At 36.0% G+C, this 21,261-nt stretch overlaps 1 protein-coding gene across 1 annotated transcript; it reads left to right on the top strand.

The window, feature by feature from the left end:
* Window positions 1–10,664: 10,664 nt before the first annotated feature.
* On the top strand, window positions 10,665–13,976 carry LOC140227744 (uncharacterized). The gene is made up of 3 exons (XM_072308147.1): window positions 10,665–10,744; window positions 11,615–11,936; window positions 13,167–13,976. The coding sequence occupies exons 1-3, from the start codon at window positions 10,665–10,667 to the stop codon at window positions 13,974–13,976; spliced, it is 1,212 nt and encodes a 403-aa protein (XP_072164248.1).
* The last annotated feature ends 7,285 nt before the right edge of the window (window positions 13,977–21,261 follow it).

Below are 21,261 nucleotides of genomic sequence, written 5' to 3'. Positions count from 1 at the left end.
CAAAACAAAACACGTAAAATACTGATTTTTTTTTTCATGATTTATAACTGAATAACGATACATTTTATCTCCCCCTCTTTATCCATTGCAGATTTATTTCTAAATTGTTCGGGGGAACCACTTGAGAGCGAGGAGTTGTGTGACAGATATTGTGTCCTCAGAAAGGACAGCTGGATCCTACAAGCACCTTGCGGTTGGAGAATTTCATTTGAAATAACGTCAACCAAGACCCTAGAATTTAATGTGCATGATGAGATAGCTAACAAGTCATTTAACACCGTGATTCAGCGTTTTCCCTTGCTCGTCACTTGCTCGTCAGACCAAGCTAAAAATACGGTATATATACCTCCTCCGTAAAATTCAAGATCAGCGTGAAGTGTAACGAGGGTGAGCATTCATTGATATCCGTCTTATTATGGGTTAGTGCTTGGTATTGACATAGACCTACTTGTGCTTCACATTGCTCAGTGTTTTTTTTTTTTTTATTTGTTTGTTTTGTTTTGTTTTGTTTTTTGTTTGTTTTTTGGTGTGTGTGTGTGTGTGTGTGTGTTTGTTTGTTTTTTGTCACTTGAATTAAATTTACAATGTGTTGACTAGAAGAAAACCATGACATACTTCGGTTTAAAACTAACCAGTCTTTTCATGTTCAAATATGTTGCCATGAATGTTATCTTCATGGTCTTATCATTCCGATAACTTACAAACCTATAAATCCACTTTTCCTGTAAGCTGTTAGAACTGCCGGTTTTTATTACTTTCTGTTTGTTTGTGTGTGTATTTTAGTAAACAAAGGCAAAAAAAAAAAACTGACCAGAATTGAATATTATTTGTTAGTGGAGAATTGAGCAAAGAATATAGGATTCCATCGGGATTCGAACCCGAGACCTCCGGATTGCTAGCCCGGTGCTCTACAGACTGAGCTATAGAAAGCCCTAGTACAGTGTTCGTCCCAGAAACACTAAATTCTCAATGCTCGAATGGTCAGAAGCTATAGCAGTGTGTTTTTGTGTGACACACGTACATACTTGAACCTGGCATAAACCCGAAGGATAATTCAACTTGGGAATAAATGAGAGGGATTACCGAAGTGATGCAGCTTTTTGAGTTTGTAACAAAGGCAAAAAGAAAAACTGACCAGTAATGAATAATATTTATTAGTGGAAAATTGAGCAAAGAAAATGGGATTAAGTCGGAATTCGAAGTGATGCAGCTTTTTTGAGTATGTAACAAAGGCAAACAGAAAAAAAATTGACCAGAAATGAATATTATTACATTTTTAGTGGAAAATTGAGCAAAGAAAATGGAATTCCATGGCATGTATTAGAGGCCCGTTCTTAAAATCCTTTGCACACTCTTCACTTTCAAGTCTAATAACTTTTGAAGGATGATGCTACTGCTTTGTAAGTTGCCAGTAATCATGGACAGAATGTGTGAAAATAACATGCTCAATTTCAGCTTAATCTGATAATCACTTCATTGATAATACTCTGGTGGTTGACATCCTATGTTTTGTCCCTTTCATCGCACAGCTAGCGCGGCTTGGTGAAAGATTAAGCGCTTGAATAGACTCTGTACTTCAGAGCCTCTTTTCTCAGTTCACACTATATTGTGTGCTTTCTTTGCAGTATTTGAGTAGGGTAGGGGAGTCCATTTGAATTGAGTTATACACTAGTATAAAGCTTAGAGTCTGCTCTTCAAGAATCTAAACTAAACTAAACTAAACTCAAAATCAATTTTAGTAATAGGGCAGATTCTGATAGAGCAGACTCTAATCTAAATACTGATAAGAAAGCACATACTCTGGAAAAGTGTGAACTGAGAAAAGAGGCTCTGAAGTACAGAGTCTATTCAAGTGCTTAAACTTTAACCGGGTGTGTTATCTGGGTGTTAAATGGGACAAAACACAGGATGTAAACGACTGGAGCAACAACAATGAAGAAATTATTAGATTAAGCTGAAATTAGACAGGCCTAATTAACACATTTTGTCAATAATTAATGCCAACTTTCAAAGCAGTAGCATTATCTAATCAAAAGTTATTAGACTTGAAAGAGAAGAGTGTGCAAAAGATTTCAAGAAGTGAAAGGGGTCTCTAAGACATAACTGATCATTCTACTCTCCCCCCCCCAAAAAAAAAAGGGGTTGTAGAAAAACTGCTTAAAGCACACTGTTATGATCCCAAACAAAATAATAATGTAGAAGAATGAAAGCTCTTTCAGAAAAGATGAAAAACGCAGCATTGACTCGGTTGATACATTTCACCTTTTTTTCTTTTTCTTTTTTTTTTTGAGTCCTCGCGTAACATCATGGGCTGCGACTTTTTGTTTGTGTTGTGATGCACGGTCACATAACTATACCAAATACGTCGTACGCTATTTTAATATGTTCGTCTCCATAGTTTTTAATTGCTTGTGACAGCGAGGATGTAATGATTTACCCTAAAATTGATAGTTATATACCCAGCAATAGAGCAATAATGTCAAAAAGAATCCACGCCTTGTCTCCAACTGTGTTAGTCTTTCCAACGAGTCATTGGTAATGTCTTCTTTTTTCTCAGACAAGTTTCAGACATGGGATGCGCCTTCCATTCGGAATTCATGTTATGGAAGCAACACAGCAAATATGAAAACATATCAATGGCAAACAATAACAGAGCGCACCAAGTACTCTCTTGACATGTTTTTATTGTCATTGCCAGAAAGATTTGATGTAGTGCAATCACAAACGTGAAAACAAGTGCCTTTAACTTTTTATATAGCAGGAGTACATACATTGGGTATAAAATAAACACACAGTTAACGGTAAACTTTCCTATTTCTAAAGTTCGACCCTTCTGAAGTCTTACTCGGTCTTAACAGTACTTTAATTTCATTCATCTGACTAGATGTAGAAGTGAATCCAGAGTTTCATTATCAAAGTGTCAAAAGTGTTCATATTGTTACCATGCGCTCTATAGAAGCAACCAATGTGACACTGGTTGACGGACCATCTCCTCTTGAAGGCTTGGTGGTCTTCAAAACAGACAGATATGTTTGCTATGATGGATTTAACGACGAAGCTGCCGAACTGGCATGCGCAGAGCTCGGCTTCCCAGCGGCTGAGGGGTATTCGAATCAAACAATGCCAAGTACAGCAGCAAGGAGCAGGACGGGGCAGTTATCATGTCGTGATGGTGACTACAGTATTGCGTATTAGTAAACCAAATAATAAACAAAGGAGAGATTCTTCAGAAATTATACAGATTTCGAAAAAAAAATAAGGCTATGCTATTTTAGACATTCAGACGGTAAGTTTGCATTTTCAAGCATAGTTTAAAGGGGTTCTATAGTTTTGGTTGAAACCTAACTTTACGTTTCTATTTGTTTGTTGAAGAGAGAGAGAGAGAGATAATGAGAAACCTTTTATGAAATATGAAAAGAATATGAAAAAGCATGTAAATGTTTTGAAATGGCTGAGATATCCCAAATAGAGCAATCCTAATAAAAAGATCGGCCCCACCTTTTATCAAGATCGCTTTGTTTTACTTTGTTTTTTGAAGACTCGGCCATTCCAAAACCGATTTTCATTTAATAAGCATCGAATTCCGCTTAGAATGGTATTCTCTGTATTATGTCAAAAGTGGTTTCTTGCTATCTCGCAAAAAGCCCAATTCTCATCTCCACTAATACTATACCATCCCTTTCAAATTCGTGAGTGAATGACTGACACGAATATTCATGTAGGCCTACTTTTAAGACAGAACTTTTCCTAAACCTCCAGAAGGACCTGATGAACTTAGAATAAGAGATTGATTATGTCTATATGTTTTGCTTTCGGGGCATACTCTTAAAAAGTTTCATTTTGTTTTACTTCATTTTGTAAGAGTTTATCAATGTCTTTACGATTTGTAACTAAGTTTCACAACATCCATACATAGACGGCAGGTATCGACGTTTCAAGGATTGTCTACAGCCGAACGCCGCTGACTGTTCTTCGCATGAGGCTGTGAGACTCAAATGCCGAGGTAAGCCTACTGATGCAATATTATACAAGCTGATGTTTGTTGTGCCATTATGATGATCTAACATTGTATCAAGCAATTAAGAGCAGAAATGTGCCCAAATTGCACGGAGCACGTTTGTTTTATTGTTTGTTTGTTGTTGTAGGGCTTTTTTTTTCCTGTAACAAGGCTTGGCCTGATAACTCTTGACGTCAGTGACACGATGAAATTGGAACAAATACCCAAGCTCCTAAATTCCGACGTTGCTATGTTAAACAGTCCAAGGCGCACAAAACATTAAAGCAAGATGAATATTACAGATGGGTGAAGAGTGAGGTGTGCATTTTCTTCTCTAATTTGTCTACCTCTACAAATAAAATTTGGTAAGATCAGAACTGCTTATCTGTAATTAACAAACATGTCGGAACAAAGGAACCACGGAACTTGGAACCTGTCATCTACTGCTTTCCGGAGCTTGAGTATTTTGCCGGCTTGGATAGCCTGATGGCAGTGTCGCTGCCCGGAAAGCAGTAGATCACAGGCTCGAGTCCAATGGTTTCTTTTCTGCGACATGTTTTGTTTTTGTTTTTGTTTTTGTTTTTGTTTTTAATTACATATCAGCAGTTGCGATAATACAAACATTTCATTTGCAGAGTTGAGCATACTGCTATGAATATGTATTTATGAAAATTAGTGTAGCGTGATCAGCCCAGGTAGGGCAGGGGAAGATTCGAGACTCTACGGGCTAACTATGGTGCTCGACAATTTGCTCGAGGGGGGGGGGGAGTTCAGTTGTTGTTTCTCCAAGAAAGTTTGGTAAAGTGGTGATCTGTTTGTTGCCACTGATGATATGTGTGAAAAGTTGTTGAGTTGCCACCATTTTTTTCCTATCCTCCTTATATTTGTAAAAGAGTGTTCATTCACTATCAGACGACATTCAACTTTCGACATGTGTTCGAGTGAATCGAGTGACAAGACGATTACTTAGCCAAAAACGTATATATATATATATATATATATATATATATATATATATATATATATATATTTATATATATATACAACAAATATGCATATATATTATTTATGTATACATATCATACATGTATATATAGATATACTTACATATTCAAATAGGCCTATATGCATATATATATATATATATATATATATATATATATACATATATATATATATATATATGAACAGTTTGTTCGCAAAAACCGATAAGTCCATATTTGCCAAATGGAGATATTTGCGATTAAAGGTCAAGAAAAATAAAGAGAAAAATAATATTTTTTTTTCTTCTTTTGACCATAACTTCAAAAATGTACCTTTATATGTAGTGACCAATATATCATTTAAATGGTATTATTTTGTACTTTATGACAGAGATCGAACTTCAAAATCCTCAAAAATGCAGTTATCGGTTTTTTGCGAACAAACTCTTCATTATTATATACTTTTTTTTTTCTTTATTTATATTGCTCCATTATTTCTTTCTTTTCATTGACAGTTCCTTTGGGGTTTTGTGTTTACCCAAGTCATGTGTCAAATGGTCATTGGGACTCTAATGTGACAAGCTTTGGGTCTAAGATAACTCTCACCTGTGGTGAAGGCTACAGCATCAATGGCAGTGCGACACTGCAGTGTATAGGACTACCCGGACGGTCGACTTACTTTCCTATCTGGAACGTGCCAGTCCCATTCTGCTGGAAAACCGAAGATGCAACAAAAGGTTCGTAGCTGACACACCTTGTATCATGTGAAAGGTCAAAGTTTCATTTGGATACAATGAACGGTGTAGATGAGAAGAACTTGAGGATGAGTCACTGTAACCGGACATAAGATTATGTGCCTTAAAGGTCCAAGAAAAAAAAAAAAAACAGTGAAAGCAGCCGTAACCATAACTGAATATTTGGATCACTCTCGCTGTGTAGCTGAAAACCATAAGTATAAAAACAAGACAGTGATGTGTTGTTTGAAGGTTTTGTGTTGTTTGAAGGTTTGCATGGTGAAGTTAATTAGGAAGAAAGATTTGCGGTGACACCATGTGTATGTAGTCCTTAACCGGATCGTTGTTTGGAAGAAGAGCCTAGAAAGAGGAGAAACGAAGAGGGAAGCGACATATGGGGGTTGTGAGGAGGGCAAAAAGTGAAGAGTGGGAGACAGTAATGGGCTGGAAGTTGAAGTTGCACTAGTGGAAACAGTAGAGAAAAGAACACGGAGAGTGGTAAGGAAGAATAGTGTGAGAATCAAGTAAGATGTTCGGACATCGTTAGAAGGGGAGAGATGAAATAGACGGGAAGAGGAAGAGGAAGGAGTTGAATGTTGGAGAATCATGGAGATAGGGGAGAGCAGTGAAGATTCATGAAACCAAGAGGAGAACGAAGTCGGCGAACAGTGTGGCTATGGAACGCGAATCAATGGAGAAAGGACGAATAATAAAACTAAGGAGGGATAAATAGAGGAGAGGTGAGAATATGCGGAGAGAAGGGGGAGAGAGAGAGAGGGGGGGGGGGGGCAATGAAAAGAAGAAGAAAAGAACAAATTGAAATTCAAGACGTAAATTAGAGGGAGCTAGTGTGGATCCTAGAATTAAATGCTGCTGCGGAGAAAAAAAATAATAATGGAGAGGAAATAGATGACAGTTGAGTCCTGAAAGGTTCCTGTGGGAGAAATGCAAAAATGAGAAATTAAAATAAGGTTAAAGTGTAAACCTGAGGAGAGAAGACAAGAGAAATAATCTGTAAAGAAATGTGTAAATTAAAACTAGTGGTCCTGAAAAGGACCGTTGGGTTGTATGGAAGGAAGAAATAAAAAGAAAAGAAGAAAGAAGAGAACAGAACAGAAAGAAAAGAAAAGATAAGTAGTGTAGAAACAGACAAAAGTGTAAGAGAGAGAGAGGAAAGAGAAATGAAACACTGAGTAAAGGTGCAGTGATGGAGAGACAGTGATGGTCCTTTCTATGTTTTCATATTTTTGTCATTTCATATAAGAAAACAGTGTTTACGTTTTTCTTCTAAGCCAAGATACACCAATGGGGAGGGAATATAAGTGTTTTACGTATCGTTATTTAAATGTCAATTACCTCTAAAAGATTTGTATACTACATACGCTATCTAAATAATGCAACAGGATTTACCTCGCTACTTTGAAACTGAATCAAGACTTACACGTGACTGAAATTTGACGTTAACCCTACCACAAACCTATTGATTTAGCAGATCATATCAGCACCATGAGAAACTTGAATCCAATAGCTGTAAAAACTACTGATGCTAGAATGTATTCTCTAAATTTGTCTTTCAGTAAACTATTACATCATTTTGTTGCCTATTAATATGCATAAGCGAAGATTGATTCTATGGACCACGGTCATTAACAGTGACCGTGCATCACAAAACGAAAAAAAAAAAGTCGCACCCCTTAATTATATGTAAGTACTCAAAAAAAAAGGAAAAAAAGGGTGAAATGGGTCAACCAAGTCAATCTTGAGTTTTTCATATTTTCTGAAAGAGCTATCCTTCTCCTCCATTACTCTTAAGTTTGAGATCATAACATGAATGGGAAAGTGTCTTTTCCGCAGTTTTTCTGCAACCCATTTTTTTTTTTTGGGGGGGGGAGGGGGAGAATAGAATGATCAGGTATGTCTTAGAGTCCCCTTTTCAATTCTTTGCACACTCTTCACTTTCAAGTCTAATAACTTTTGAAAGGATAACTCTGCTGCTTTGAAAGTTAGTATTAATCATGGACAGAATGTGTCAATAGAACATGTTCAATTCAGGTTAATCTGATAATCTCTTCATTGTTGTTGCTCCGGTGGTTTACTTCCTGTGTTGTGTCCCTTTAATTGCACAGCTCGCATGGCTAGGTAAAGATTAAGCGATTGAATAGACCCTGTACTTCAGAGCCTCTTTTCTCAGTTCAACTTTTCCAGAGTGTGTGCATTCTTTCTAGTATTTAGACTGAGTTGAATTGAGTTATACATCATTTTAAAGCTTAGAGTCTGCTCTTTAAGAATCTGCCCTCTACTAAAAAATCCATATCTGGCGACCTTTTGTTCGTTTTGTGATGCAGGGTCACAAATACTATGTATTACCCACAATGCCCCTGATTTCCTCCAATGAAACAGGCGAGGGACTGCTTACTTATGAATTAACGACATTGCCCCAGATCAGCGCCACGTCGTTTTTAAGTAAGATTACTTGTGAGCCACTTTACAGTTGTCCACCTTTCTTTTGTACCTCTTCATTATTAAGTTTATGATTACTGTAATCATTTTTTCGTTTGTTTTTCTTTTTGCTTACGGCTGAAGGCTCCGTTTCTATCCACTGTTTAAAGACATGGTTAAAAAAAGGAACCAAAACTTCCAAACGTACCATTTCCTTTCTTCTGTTATTATTCAAATGTACACTGTTAGTCATGCAGATAGCTTGGTAATAAAAAAGGTATATCGCACTGTCATTCAATGAATAACAATCCCAACTTACTTTCTTCCATTTCTTTTAACATTGTAATATGCTCACAGACAAGTGTCATCAACTGTACACAAGTGCACAGATGAACCTTCTAGATTTAACAAATCCATTATGTTATAGCAGTTATAAAGTCCTATATGAACAGTTAAAGTAAAATCATAATGCCATTTTTAATTTGAACTATTCATTTAAATTTGACAAATATTCCGGCTATTGGTAAATAATTCGTCCTTGTGGAAATATAAACTCAGTTGTACATTAACTGGTAAAAGTCTTTTCCATGGGCATAGTATCCTGTTTTAATTATCTCTTGATCAGCATGCGCACAAGTAATACCACTTTGTATGAAAATTAATTTTCTTATTTACTCCATAGGTGTGTATGTTTCGTATTTCTGCTATGCTAATGTTTGTATGGTGTTTGTATTTGCTTGATGACATTTAAGTGTGTTTTTTTTTTATACAAATCTTGTTTAAAATCGACGATGTTACTTTGCAATATTTTTGTATTATTTGGACGTGGAAATAAAATAAAATAAAATAATTAGGTGACGAGGTCATTGTGGGTTTAAATACCGTGATGTTATTATCGTGGCGGTCAATAACATTTATCCTTATACTTTGGTTTCTTCATAACCAGGAGACGGCAAACCAACTGAAGATGTAATCCTACGAGATACAAGCGAAACGACCAGAAGTGAGTTGCATATCCTTATCATTCGGTAACTATACACATATTCATTACATATATAGCCAATAGTGAAGCAGAAATGATTTCACTGATACCATTTATGTTTTTTCTCAGATTTTCAATTCTACCTTGTATATCAAATGTGACCCTGCACCTCAAAACAAACAAAAAGTCGCCAGACATGAATTTTTAGTTAAGACCATATTCTGAAAGAGCAGACTTTAAGCTTTACAATGATGTATAACTCAAATCAAATGGACTCTTCCAACCTATCTAAATGTTGGAAAGAAAGCACAAACTCAGGAAAAGTGTGAACTGAGAAAAGAGGCTCTGAAGTACAGTGTCTATTCAAGCGCTTAATCTTTACCAAACCGTGCTGGTTTTGCGATGAATGGGACAAAAACCAGGAAGTAAACCACCAGAGTAACAACAATGAAGGGATTATCAAATTAAACTGAAATTAAACATGCCTCATTAGCACATTCTGTCCATAATTAATGCCAATTTTCAAAGGAGTAGCACTGTCTTTTTTAAAAGTTATTAGAGTTAAAAGTGAAGAGTGTGGACAAGGTTTTTTCAGAAATGAAAAAGGGATTCTAAAGACACACTTAATCACACTATTCTAACAAAAAATTTTCGAGATAAACTGCTAAAAAACACACTTTTCTGTCTGTTTTATGATACCAAATTTTAGCATAATGTAAAAGAAGACCCGCTCTTTCAGAAAATATGAAAAAGTCAAGTTCGGCTAGGTTGACCTATTTCACTTATTTTCAGTCCTCACGCAAAATCAGTGTGTGCGACTTTATGTTCGTTTTGAGGTGCACGGTCACAAATGATAATTGCAGACATGTTTTGCTGCTTGCGATATTAACTCATGTTCATTATTGTAAGCAGATCTATCTTTACACAGACACACACACAGACACACAGTTTTCGTGCGTACTGATCTAAAATGAAACAAAGGTTTTCTGCATGGGAACATGTATCATCGCGTCAACCTGGCGCCCGTTTCATAAAACTTGTTATCAGTGACAATTTCCACATTTCTATGACAAATTTGCTCTCAGCCAATCAGATGCAAGGATTTCAGTAACTTGTCACGTCTATGACAACTTGTTACTGATGACAAGTTTTATGAAACAGGCCCCTGGTCAATTTGCAATTTATACATCAGAGACGACAAAATATATTGTGATTTAAAATGGAGTAATTTCAAGTCAGGTAATAGTAATTTCTCAAAACTGCGTACTTGGTGGTGCCCTATCCTTTGCACATCCTTGCAATGTAGTGTTTTTATTACATTGCATTTGTGGGCTATCATTTCAGGATTATTTTGTTGATGATACGATGATGTGCACTCATTACGGGATTATGTCAAGAACAACGAAATATTTCTTTTTCAAACGCAATGTACTTTTGTATTTTTTTTTTACAAAGGGTGACAAAGATTTATTATATCGAATTTAATTTCAGCTTCTGAAGTTCCTGAGAAAGATGTTGACATCTTTGCAATGGCAGTTCTTATGTGTGTTGTTCCCATACTTGTTGCCATTCTGTTCATGGTATTGTGGAGGCATCACAAGAAATGTGAGTGTTTACGTAACCTGATACAGTGTACACGTGTGTGTGTGTGTGTGTGTGTGTGTGTGAGTGTGGGAAGATAATCTACATTGCCACCCGCAGACACTCTTTTCTTTTCCCTAATTATATTAACAATTTGTAGTTGTTCGATATTAGCGCGATTGTTCTGTCATACAATTGTGTTTTTTTTTACTATTTTATATAACAATGTCTAAAGTCATGTAATTAAAGGCATAATTTACCATTTGCAAATGAAAGCATTAGTGCTTTAAAATAGTTCTAAAATGTGAGTTAGGGATAGAAACAACCACTGTCAAAATTTGAATCCGTATAATCGATGTTAAGTGTTGTTAAATACACGAAATGTGAACAATAGCTATAATAAAAATGTTTCCAGACTAAACCGTATACAGTTACGGTTTATTGAGAAAAACCCTCATATTTCCTTATATTTTAGGTTTTACTGCAAATATTCCATATGGTAGGATGTTTTATGATACAACAGACCTACACATATGCATCAAATGTGATATCTTGAACATTTTTGAAATCACTGCTCCCAAAGGTAAATTGGACCTTTAATGCTTGAAACTTTGAGTAACAAAAAAAAAAATGCATGGGTATGTAGCCCTCGAAAACACAATTTTCATATGTCAAAGGGTACATAATGGATTTTGATATTCAAACAATATTTTACTAGACATGTTATGTCTTTTCTTCGGAAGAAATCAAAACAAGTTGAATATTAATAATAATATTCCACAATGTTTTTATGTTGGAAAGTAATGTTTCCAACCCATCTTGAAAATGTATTGTTGGTTGTTTATGTTCTGCTTTTTTCTTTCAAGAACGTGTATGTCTCTTATGATTGCCTTTACAGATGTAGATCATCACAAACTTTAAATCAGCCAAACAATAGACAACTGCAGGTGCATCCTGTAGATACTACAAACCAAAGTGTGAGCTCGACGGATCATGTTGAATTGAGCAAAACTAGTACAATGTGTACTGACGCTGGAGCAGAGGGTCACCCTTTCCCGAGCCACTATTACAACACTTGCAGAGAAGTCACTGTTCATCAAGAGGATCCGTATCACATCTACCAGGACGCTGCGGAGGTATACATGGGAACTTCACAGGCACCAAACTTGGAACAAGTCTACCTTTGTGAATCTCTGTTTCTGAGCAACGTCACTTGCTCAGTAAGTATCCCGTATGTTTATTCTGTGTGTGTGTGTGTGTGTGTGTGCGTGCGGAAATGAAAGTGTGCATATGAATATATGTATTTTGTGGAATATTGATATGCATAATACATTATAGCAAATATGAGAGAAAATTCTCAAAAAGGCATTCTCATACAGATTTCTTAAGCTTGCTATTCTACAGTGACTACGTTTCTATTGACAATCGATTCATTTTCATATTACGATGACTGTACATGTAGAACGGGCAGCGAAAATCCTGGGAACTCTTTGGTCGAGAGCTCTGCTTTGCTTTTTTTTTTTTTTCTGGCCAAAGGTTGCCTCGTGATGATACCTATACTGTTAACATGTTATCACGGACTTGTAGCAATGGCAATAACAATAACAATGATAATGACAATTATTTATCCCTTGTCACTCATACCATGCAATTAGGGAACGCGTTAGAAATATATCAGTGATAGAATTTGAAAACTATTTCGAATGTTTACAAGGACTTCTAAAAAGTATAATGAATACTAAAAAAAAAAAAAAAGATAGATTCACTACTAATATTTGGGAACATTACATTTTGAAACGGAAAGGAGATTGTGCGAAATAAATGTTTTACTACTAATATAAAACATTAAGAAAAATAAACGAAAAATTGCTTCTTCTGAAACTACCTACGTGCACAACTACGAAACTTAGCGCATTGACATGTTATTCTCAATCTGAGTAGAGCATCTCTGTGAAGCAGGAGCATCTTCTCACTGCAAAATTTAGCTCAATCTATAAGTTCCCGCACCCAGTAAGAGACGCCTATTGCCTAGCAAATCATGTATCCAGTAAATTTACCGTGCGCTCAGTAGTTACTTGATACACGGCCCCAGAGGTATTGATTCCATGTTTTCGTCATTGGCAAGCAATTAAAAACAAATCCAGTAAGCATTCCATACCTCATACACGGATTACAACTGACGCATTCAGACCTTTGCACCATTTGTATCATCACATTAACGATCCTGATGGTGTCAATTGTGTAGTTCTAGAAGTCATTATCAGGTGTAACTTCTTCATAAAATCTGGTTATTGGTATCATTGTTGACAAAACAGACTAAGCAGATTAAATATTTCTGACGTAGTTTTCACGAGTTTCTAGAGCGATGGCCAGGTAAATCCAGTGATCATATTATAGTTGCATATCAAAACATATCCACATTATCCTGCTTATTGTATATATCTTCACAGGATTACAATCATGCAGAGAAAATGAACAGCAAGAGAGACAGTCCTGGTTCTGCATCCGTCTACCCAAGCCAACCAAGAGAGAAATCCAAGATGGCTGAAAATGCCTTTCACTCAGAAAATTCCGGTCAAATTACTCCAAATCGCCAATCCGAGACAATTCAAGAACAGTCACGATGGAATACACGAGTTAAGGACAAGTCTACCAAAAGAAATGAAGTGATCACTGTTGATCCTTTATATTCTACAGCCATCTACTCAGTCAAATCAAGGGAAAAGCCGGAGGTAGGTGAAAATGGTTATCTTGTTCTCGAAGCAGATAGCGGTGAAATTGCTCCCTGCCAGTCTAAAACCATCCAGGTATCACATTCAAGTCCCGATTACAAGCCTAATGGCAGAAATATCAATTTACCAATGAGGCTGAACGATCGATTATATTCTATAGCTATCTACTCAGGCAAATCAAGCGAGAAAATGGATGAACATGATTACCTCGTTCCTGAATCAATTGCCAAAGAGATTACTCCAGACCAATCCGAGACAATCCAAGGACCGCAGTCATGCCATGAATACAGGCATGCCAGTAAAAGTGAAAAGCTTACCCCTCTTCCGACGAGCCTGAACGATCGATTGTACTCTACATCTATCTACTCGGGCAAACCGAGCGAAAAGCTGGAGGAGGATCAACATGGCTATCTCATTCTCGGAGCAAATGCTGGTCAAATTAGTCCAGACCAATCCGAGACCCACCGAGAACCGCACTCTTGCCCAGAGTACACGTATATCGACCCACGCATATTACACGAAAAATAAATGCCTGAAGGCCTGACATACGTTTTGCATATGTATACTGAAGCAACATTCTCTTCTCTGAGGATTCACATTTATTCATTTTTTTCTTTATTCTACCGTGTCCTGTGCATGCATTGCACTTTAAGTATCAACGGTATCAGCGGTAACAGCTTGTATCGTTGTCCTTATTTCATTGCAACTGGCTGGTAGATCATTATTGAACTGTTAGTGTTATGTTTTGCTTGACCTAAATACTTCCTCGTCTCTTCTGAAGACACATTTGTATTGTTTTCCGATTGTTAAATTTGCACTATAAAACTTAACTGTGAACATTGCTATAATAACAACTGTTAACACCCTGCAGCATGTGGTTTATTTGATTTTGTTCCCATACTTTGTATCTAAGAAGAATTGGCTGTATCCCAGGGTATCTTCTTTCCAAAGTTTCGTCTTGAGCTGTATCCCGGCTCCTTATCGTGATCTTGTCTCCTGGCTACGTGTCTGCACTTATCAGTGTACGACAGCGACGACCTGGGGCCCGTTTCATAAAACTTGTCATCAGTGACAAATTGTCATAGATGTGACAAGCTACTGAAATCCTTGCATCTGATTGGCTGAGAGCAAATTTGTCATAGAAATGTAGCACTTGTCGCTGATGACAAGTTTTATGAAACGGGCCCCAGGACTACGTTGTACTGGCCTGACTCTCCATGTTCCCAATACCCGCCTAAAAAATAATGTATGGGGATAGAGCCTTCTCTTCTGTTGCACCACGTCTGTGGAACTCTCTTCCAGTCCAGCTTCGGAATTGCAACAGCCTCAATACCTTCAAGTTTGAACTGAAGACTTATCTTTTCCAGCAACTTTGTGGATGATGTGTGACACTTTGTGGGAGCCGGGCGCCTTTGAATGTTTCTACAGATAAATGGCGCTATATAAATGCTGTTTCATCATCATTACCATCTTTACTCTCGGTTTCAATACTGCGAACTACGCTTAACAAGCTTGCTTTCCATTAGGTTCCATTGTCAGGGTTTATACTGAGATTTCAATTTTCATGGATTGACCACCATAATCTATAAGTTTGCAATAGTCTAGTGAGTATCATAGCTGGATATCATGTACCACTTTGCTTTGTTATATTTGATGTATTTCCATTGAGAAATGTAAAAAAAGTACATTGAAATTGATATAAAAATTGGAATTAAGTAAACAAAAGAATGATAAGTGGCTGGTACATGAAACTTCCATGCAATGAGAAATCACCTAAGATATCATGAGCACATTTATTTGACAGGAATAAAGCGTAGTAATTTCATGGACGAATCAAAATAATGGAACACAAAAACAATAACCGTTTGCCTCGGGTGGAATCATTTCCAAAATAATGTTAAATTCCTTGTGCAATGTGGATACACGGGCAAGAACATACTGGCAGGACAAAAACATTAAGAACCATGTGTTTCTTTCCGATTTTAATTTCCTTCACATTCGTGACTTCCGAAGGGAGAAAGATATACCTTTCCAGTGACGCTGTTGTGCTACCTTCACACTAGGGTTCCCTCTCAGTTTGCCTCTCAGCAAATCAACAAACATCACAAAAGACGTTTCGTTTCAATTGGTCAAACTCACATAGAATTGTGAGCTCTACATGTTTCCATGAAACTCTGCTATTGGTCACAGCATCAAATGAACCGAGAATCATTATGCGAGAGCATTATTGAACAAATCAAAAAAGAGTTAATGAATACTAATGAATGAGCTGCGAATTACGCGATATAGTGTCTTCCTCTTTTTACAACATCGATTTGTATCTGAAGGTACAACCATGTGTAATTTTGTGAACAGCCCTAGGTTGTCTTCTTAGGTCATAACTGCTGACTGACTAATGGAATTTTAGTATGTGATGCAAAAGATATAAATTCTCCTAATCTGGAACTCATATTGTTAAAACAAAATTTGATTTTTTTTTTCTACAAAGCATTTTTGTGTAGAGTTTGTGATCTCGCGCAGGAAAAGTCAATGATCTATGAAGGGACAGTTGATTCCAGTGACTGATGTTTTCTCTTTAACTTTAGACTATGGAATCTGAATATCCAATCATGTTTGTAGATGCAAATGTCTCGCACTGTATGGCTACAGTATGATTCTACTACCAAACAAGGTCTTGATAAGTACGTGCATGCTGACATTATAACCAGACTAGTAAAGTAACAGTTAATGAGAAGAAACGCACCAGGTCAGTATCTTTGCAGATAGATTGCACTACCCACAATATCGAAAGCAGTCACTGTACATTTCTTCTAAATTTGCATAGAACAGATATTACTTGACAAATTAATATTTGGTAATATGAACGGTGTGTTCTTGAATATGTTCAAGGTTCAAGGTTCAAGGTTCAATCATAGTTTATTTCCAATCAACGAAAATCAAAACGTAATACAAAGTATACATATCATAAAATGATATTGTCTACACTTTTACAAAAGGTTCATGTAATATACGAAATAAATTATATACATCAACATATGAACAATAATCAGAAGGAACGATGCGTATACATGTATACTTCGTGAGCTTTCAGAAAATAACTTCAATTTTGGAAAATAGAGATCCACAAAAAAGCTAAGCTTGTAGGACGTGGATCCCTAGATAATTGATGAGTAAGCAATATATTATTCAAGTTGTTTTATTATTTTCTTACAGCATTCATACTGAATATAGATTACTTAAGTCGTTTGTAAAAAAAAAAAAAAATATAGCTATACGCTGGCTTCGACAATAATAGGAAATAAGTATCAATGCTAATGCCCAGACGGTGTTCATTGAACTGGTGTACCGGGAGATATAAAAAGGACGACACACTCGTACAGACATTCAGTTACCCACACACATATACGACGCGAGACAGTACCGAGAAGAGAGAAGACGGTGACAATACAAGTCTACGAGGAACAAAAGACAGGAAGGAAGAGGAAAGAAGAATAAAGAGAGAAGAGAGGTCTGCATAGAGAACACGCCAAATGCTGCGACATCAGGACAGGTGAAACCTCAAGCATAAATTAAAACAATTAATTCAGATTATCTAGAATTATAAGTAGATAACAAATGTTTTCTGAATTTGTATTTAAATGTGAGGAATGAGGGTGAGTCTTTTAAGCTATTATCTAGATTATTCCAAAGTCTGGGTCTGGTATACAAAAATGTATTTTGGGCATGTACGGTTCTCATGAATGGAAGATGGAATTCGTTGGATCGTCGCGTAGGATAGTTATGTACATGACTGTTTCGATGAAAAGAGTCGTGAAATATTTTGGGTAAAAGGTTGCTGTTGTAATTAAACATGAACTGACCAAGTTGAAACAAATACAAATCTTTTATTTTTATTATTTTATGGTAAAAAAACAAGGGATCTGTATGTTGTCGTGTAGTTAGGTTAAAAACAATTCTGAGCGCTTTCTTTTGCAATAAAAAAAGTTTATCAAGTAATATCTGATATGTAATACCCCAAGCAAGAATCCCGAAGTTTAGATACGGTAGTATCAAACTAGAGTAAAGAGTTAATAATGCATATGAGGGAAGATAATATCTTAATCTGTTCATTACGCCAATGTTTCGTGAAATAGTTTTACATATGCTATAAATATGATTCCTCCATGAAAGCTTGTTATCAACGCAAACACCAAGAAATTTAAAAGTAGAAACTTCTTCTAGGGGAGTAGTATCAAATGATATATTGCCCGGGAGGCTATCTAAAGAGTTACTAAAAAGCATAAATTTTGTTTTTTGAATATTAAGTGACAATTTATTTGCGTATATCCATTGTATAACCTTTTTCAGTTCTTCGTTTACTGTTCTTGCTAAGATATTTGGGTCGGGATGGGAAAAGAAAAGGTTAGAGTCATGCGCGAATAATATGAATGATAGTTTCTCCGAGGATCTATGAAAATCATTGATATAAATAATGAATAACAACGGGCCTAGTAAGCTCCCTCGTGTTATGGTGATATTTATAATATTATTATGAATACGACTCTCCACTTTCTGATTTAATTCTGATTTAATTTTTATTTCTGATTCAATTTCTACTTTTCCTGTTATTGTTATAGCATGTTAGATTTGGCAGATATTTGCTGGGTTCAAACAGAAACAGTATTATGCTGCATTATAGCTTAAGAAAATGTTTTTTATTGTAATCTGTGTAATATAAAGAAGTATGATTTAAATCATAATGATTTAATCAAAGATATCATTTTTGTTCCTACTTAACAGGCTAGATTAAAGTATATTGGTGTTTTTTTCTATGTTAAACGTTTGTCCGGATTACCATCACATTTTCATATTTATTGGAATGACTTCAAACATGTATTACTGTCTTCTACACTATGCCTCTCCCTTCGATCCCATGTTTGGTTTTCCCTCATTTTGTTTGTTTGTTCTCTGTACAACACCTGATTGTTGTATGAATATTTGCTTTAAAGTAATGAATTTGTGTCCGGTTGATAATCAAAAGAGAAAATCGGTTTACAAACTGAAGTTATGCAGTGTATTAATTCAACTATGAAAGTGGCTTCAAGCTTAATAAATGAGTGATTTAGTTAGTGATCACTTAGGGTTAAGAAAAATTCAAGGACTTAAGCAGCACGTTGTAAACACAGGATACCTGATTATCTATGATGGAACAGATGAAAAACATGAACACAACAACTGAGTCGACTATATTTGCGTATTAAATCGTATTGTATAACTGAATTACTTTTATGGACACTCATGTGAAATTCAAGGTTTATATTTCAGAAAACCAAACACAAACTTGAGTAGATGTCATTTATTTCTCTAGAGGGCGCTAGTACGGCAACAAAATCCTACAGTTCAAGCACTTTCCTATTGATAAACAATTGATCACATTTGAGTGTTCTCACTCGGCTCAAGATATGAAAATTGAGAGGGCAAAATGGTTTATATTAAACACTGTAATTAACGTACGAACTCTTTCCTCCCATTGACAGTATTTATGAATATTAACATACGTTTGCTCATGTCATCAACAAGTAAACTTGGAGGAAGGAATTTAAGACAAATCATTGTCGCCTCTGAAAACAGTATTATCAGCGTTATTGTTGTTGTTATTTTTGATACGATAATCTTCAACATTGAAATGCTAACCTTATTCTTAAAGGATACCGAAACCCGAGTACAATGTGGACCGAGTGAAAGCAGCACACAACAAAGAAAGTTTGAGGGAGATGGGACAATCGTTTGAAAAGTTGTGAATTCTTAACGTTTCGGTGTCGTCGTCGCTGGGTATAGACCATTACTATAGCCCATGTCTTCATTATTGACAACAAAGAACCCGCTTTTCCTTTTTATAGTATAATGAAAGAGCACTTGACCCAGGTCCTTAACAAGCAGTGTGAAAATGTGATCCTGACCATAATTATTAGTACCAAGTCGATGAAATGTGTACTTTTCATGAGCAATGGAATTTCCCTTATTATTCATTGCCTTCATGTTTTTTTGTCCATAATGACGTCATGAACTCCAGTAGCCTTCTTATCCAGCGATGACGGCACCGAAATTGTTAAGTTTTGAATCGATTGTCCAATTTTCTCAAACTCTCATTCATGTGTTCTACTAATATTGCTTATGTCACTCAATCCTCACTTATATTTTGGTTTTGGTTTCCTTTAAATACATGATCAATCACGTCAAACGCTAGCACACGTAGCCGAGGAAATCCAGATTATGGTCCAGTAGATTTTATCTTTAATATAAGTGTGAGATAATTTATCTTTCTAAGGCATTTCTGCTCCTTCGTGCAACCTGGGTTTCATAACTTCACGCGAAAGCTTTTTGTGCCACGATAATCTCCACCCTTTATCAACCACCCGATTCGACGCTCATTAGCTGGTGCTGACGTTATTGAAATTGAAATTCAAGTTCAGGAAAATAATCTTTCACAAGCTGGAACAGCTTAGTAGTTATTCCTGAAGAGAGCCACAGACTACATCATGTTGAATCAAAGAACTATCTTATCCGCCCTGATGGCTCACGAGATAATCATCGTACGATACCACACTATGAGCGAGATGCATATCCGTGGGCAAACACTGTAGATCCCTTTCCCTCATCACTTGCCAAAACCGATATAACAATTCATTCATTCATTCATTCATTCATTCATTCATTCATTCATTCATTCATTCATTCATTCATTCAATCATTCATTCATTCATTCATTCATTCATTCAATTTGGCTTTTATTGTTACTCACGAAAGAGTCCGAAGACTACGCTGTGTGGCTACATAAGAATTGACATAGAAATGAAATGAAAAGTGAAATTCATAACAGCATTGCAAAATCTTAAAGCATAACCACTGTAAAACAAAATACATACAATTAAGAATTCCATCAAAACATGTTGAAAATCACATAAAGAATTGGCACCTATATAAATGAGACTTGAGGATGAAAAACATAGCAAAGGAATGATAAGTGTGGAGAGGGAGAGAGAGAGAGAGAGAGAAAGGGAGAAAGTAAAGAAAGTTTGTGCAAAAGTAGGGAAAAAGAAAAAATGAATAATGTACGTAAAATCACTTTCAAAATTGTGTCTATGATAGAATCAGTTTTGTCATAGCTTACACATACATAGAGAGAGAGAGAGAGATAGAGAGAGAGACATATGTCACAAATTTTACTTTTTTCATTGCATGTATACTCTACGAGTATGGGTTTGTGTGTGTGTGTGTGAATCAACATTCCGTTATGGTCGTGAATTGTGCATTCATGGTAGTATTAAAATGTCTCTACATTAGATTGAATTCACTTAATGTTCAGATTTCAGTACAGTTGTATTTGCAATTCAACATTTTAACGAAACGAAAGATAACAAACTTGTCGATAATGCAATGTTTTATATAATCACAAAAACAAACAGAAAGTAGTCCAAATACACAGCTTTTAACAGCTTACTTGACAAAATAATACAGAGGTTAGAGGTAATCGAAATGATAAGACCATTATAAACGACCATTATCTTCTTCATAAAAAGAAGTTTTAATATGAAATGACCTGCTGCTTAAAAAAAAAAAAAAAAAGGTTATTATCACATTTTTGCGCCAGTCTTATACAACATATCAAGTAGCATCAAAGAAAAAGTTCGGCTCTTAGAAATGGGATAGGGTTAGGCAAGGAAACCACTGGCTTGCACATTAAACTCATAATGCATTTGCACATTAAACGCATAATGCTTAGATTTGTGTTTGCTTCAGCGCTGAAGGTAAACTTTGGCACATGTTGTAATGC

This window comes from Diadema setosum, chromosome 4 (assembly GCF_964275005.1).
Source record: "Diadema setosum chromosome 4, eeDiaSeto1, whole genome shotgun sequence".
Taxonomy (NCBI): Eukaryota; Metazoa; Echinodermata; class Echinoidea; order Diadematoida; family Diadematidae; genus Diadema; species Diadema setosum.
The sequence above is the reverse complement of the archived record's forward strand: the minus strand, read 5'-3'. Positions and strand labels throughout refer to the sequence as shown.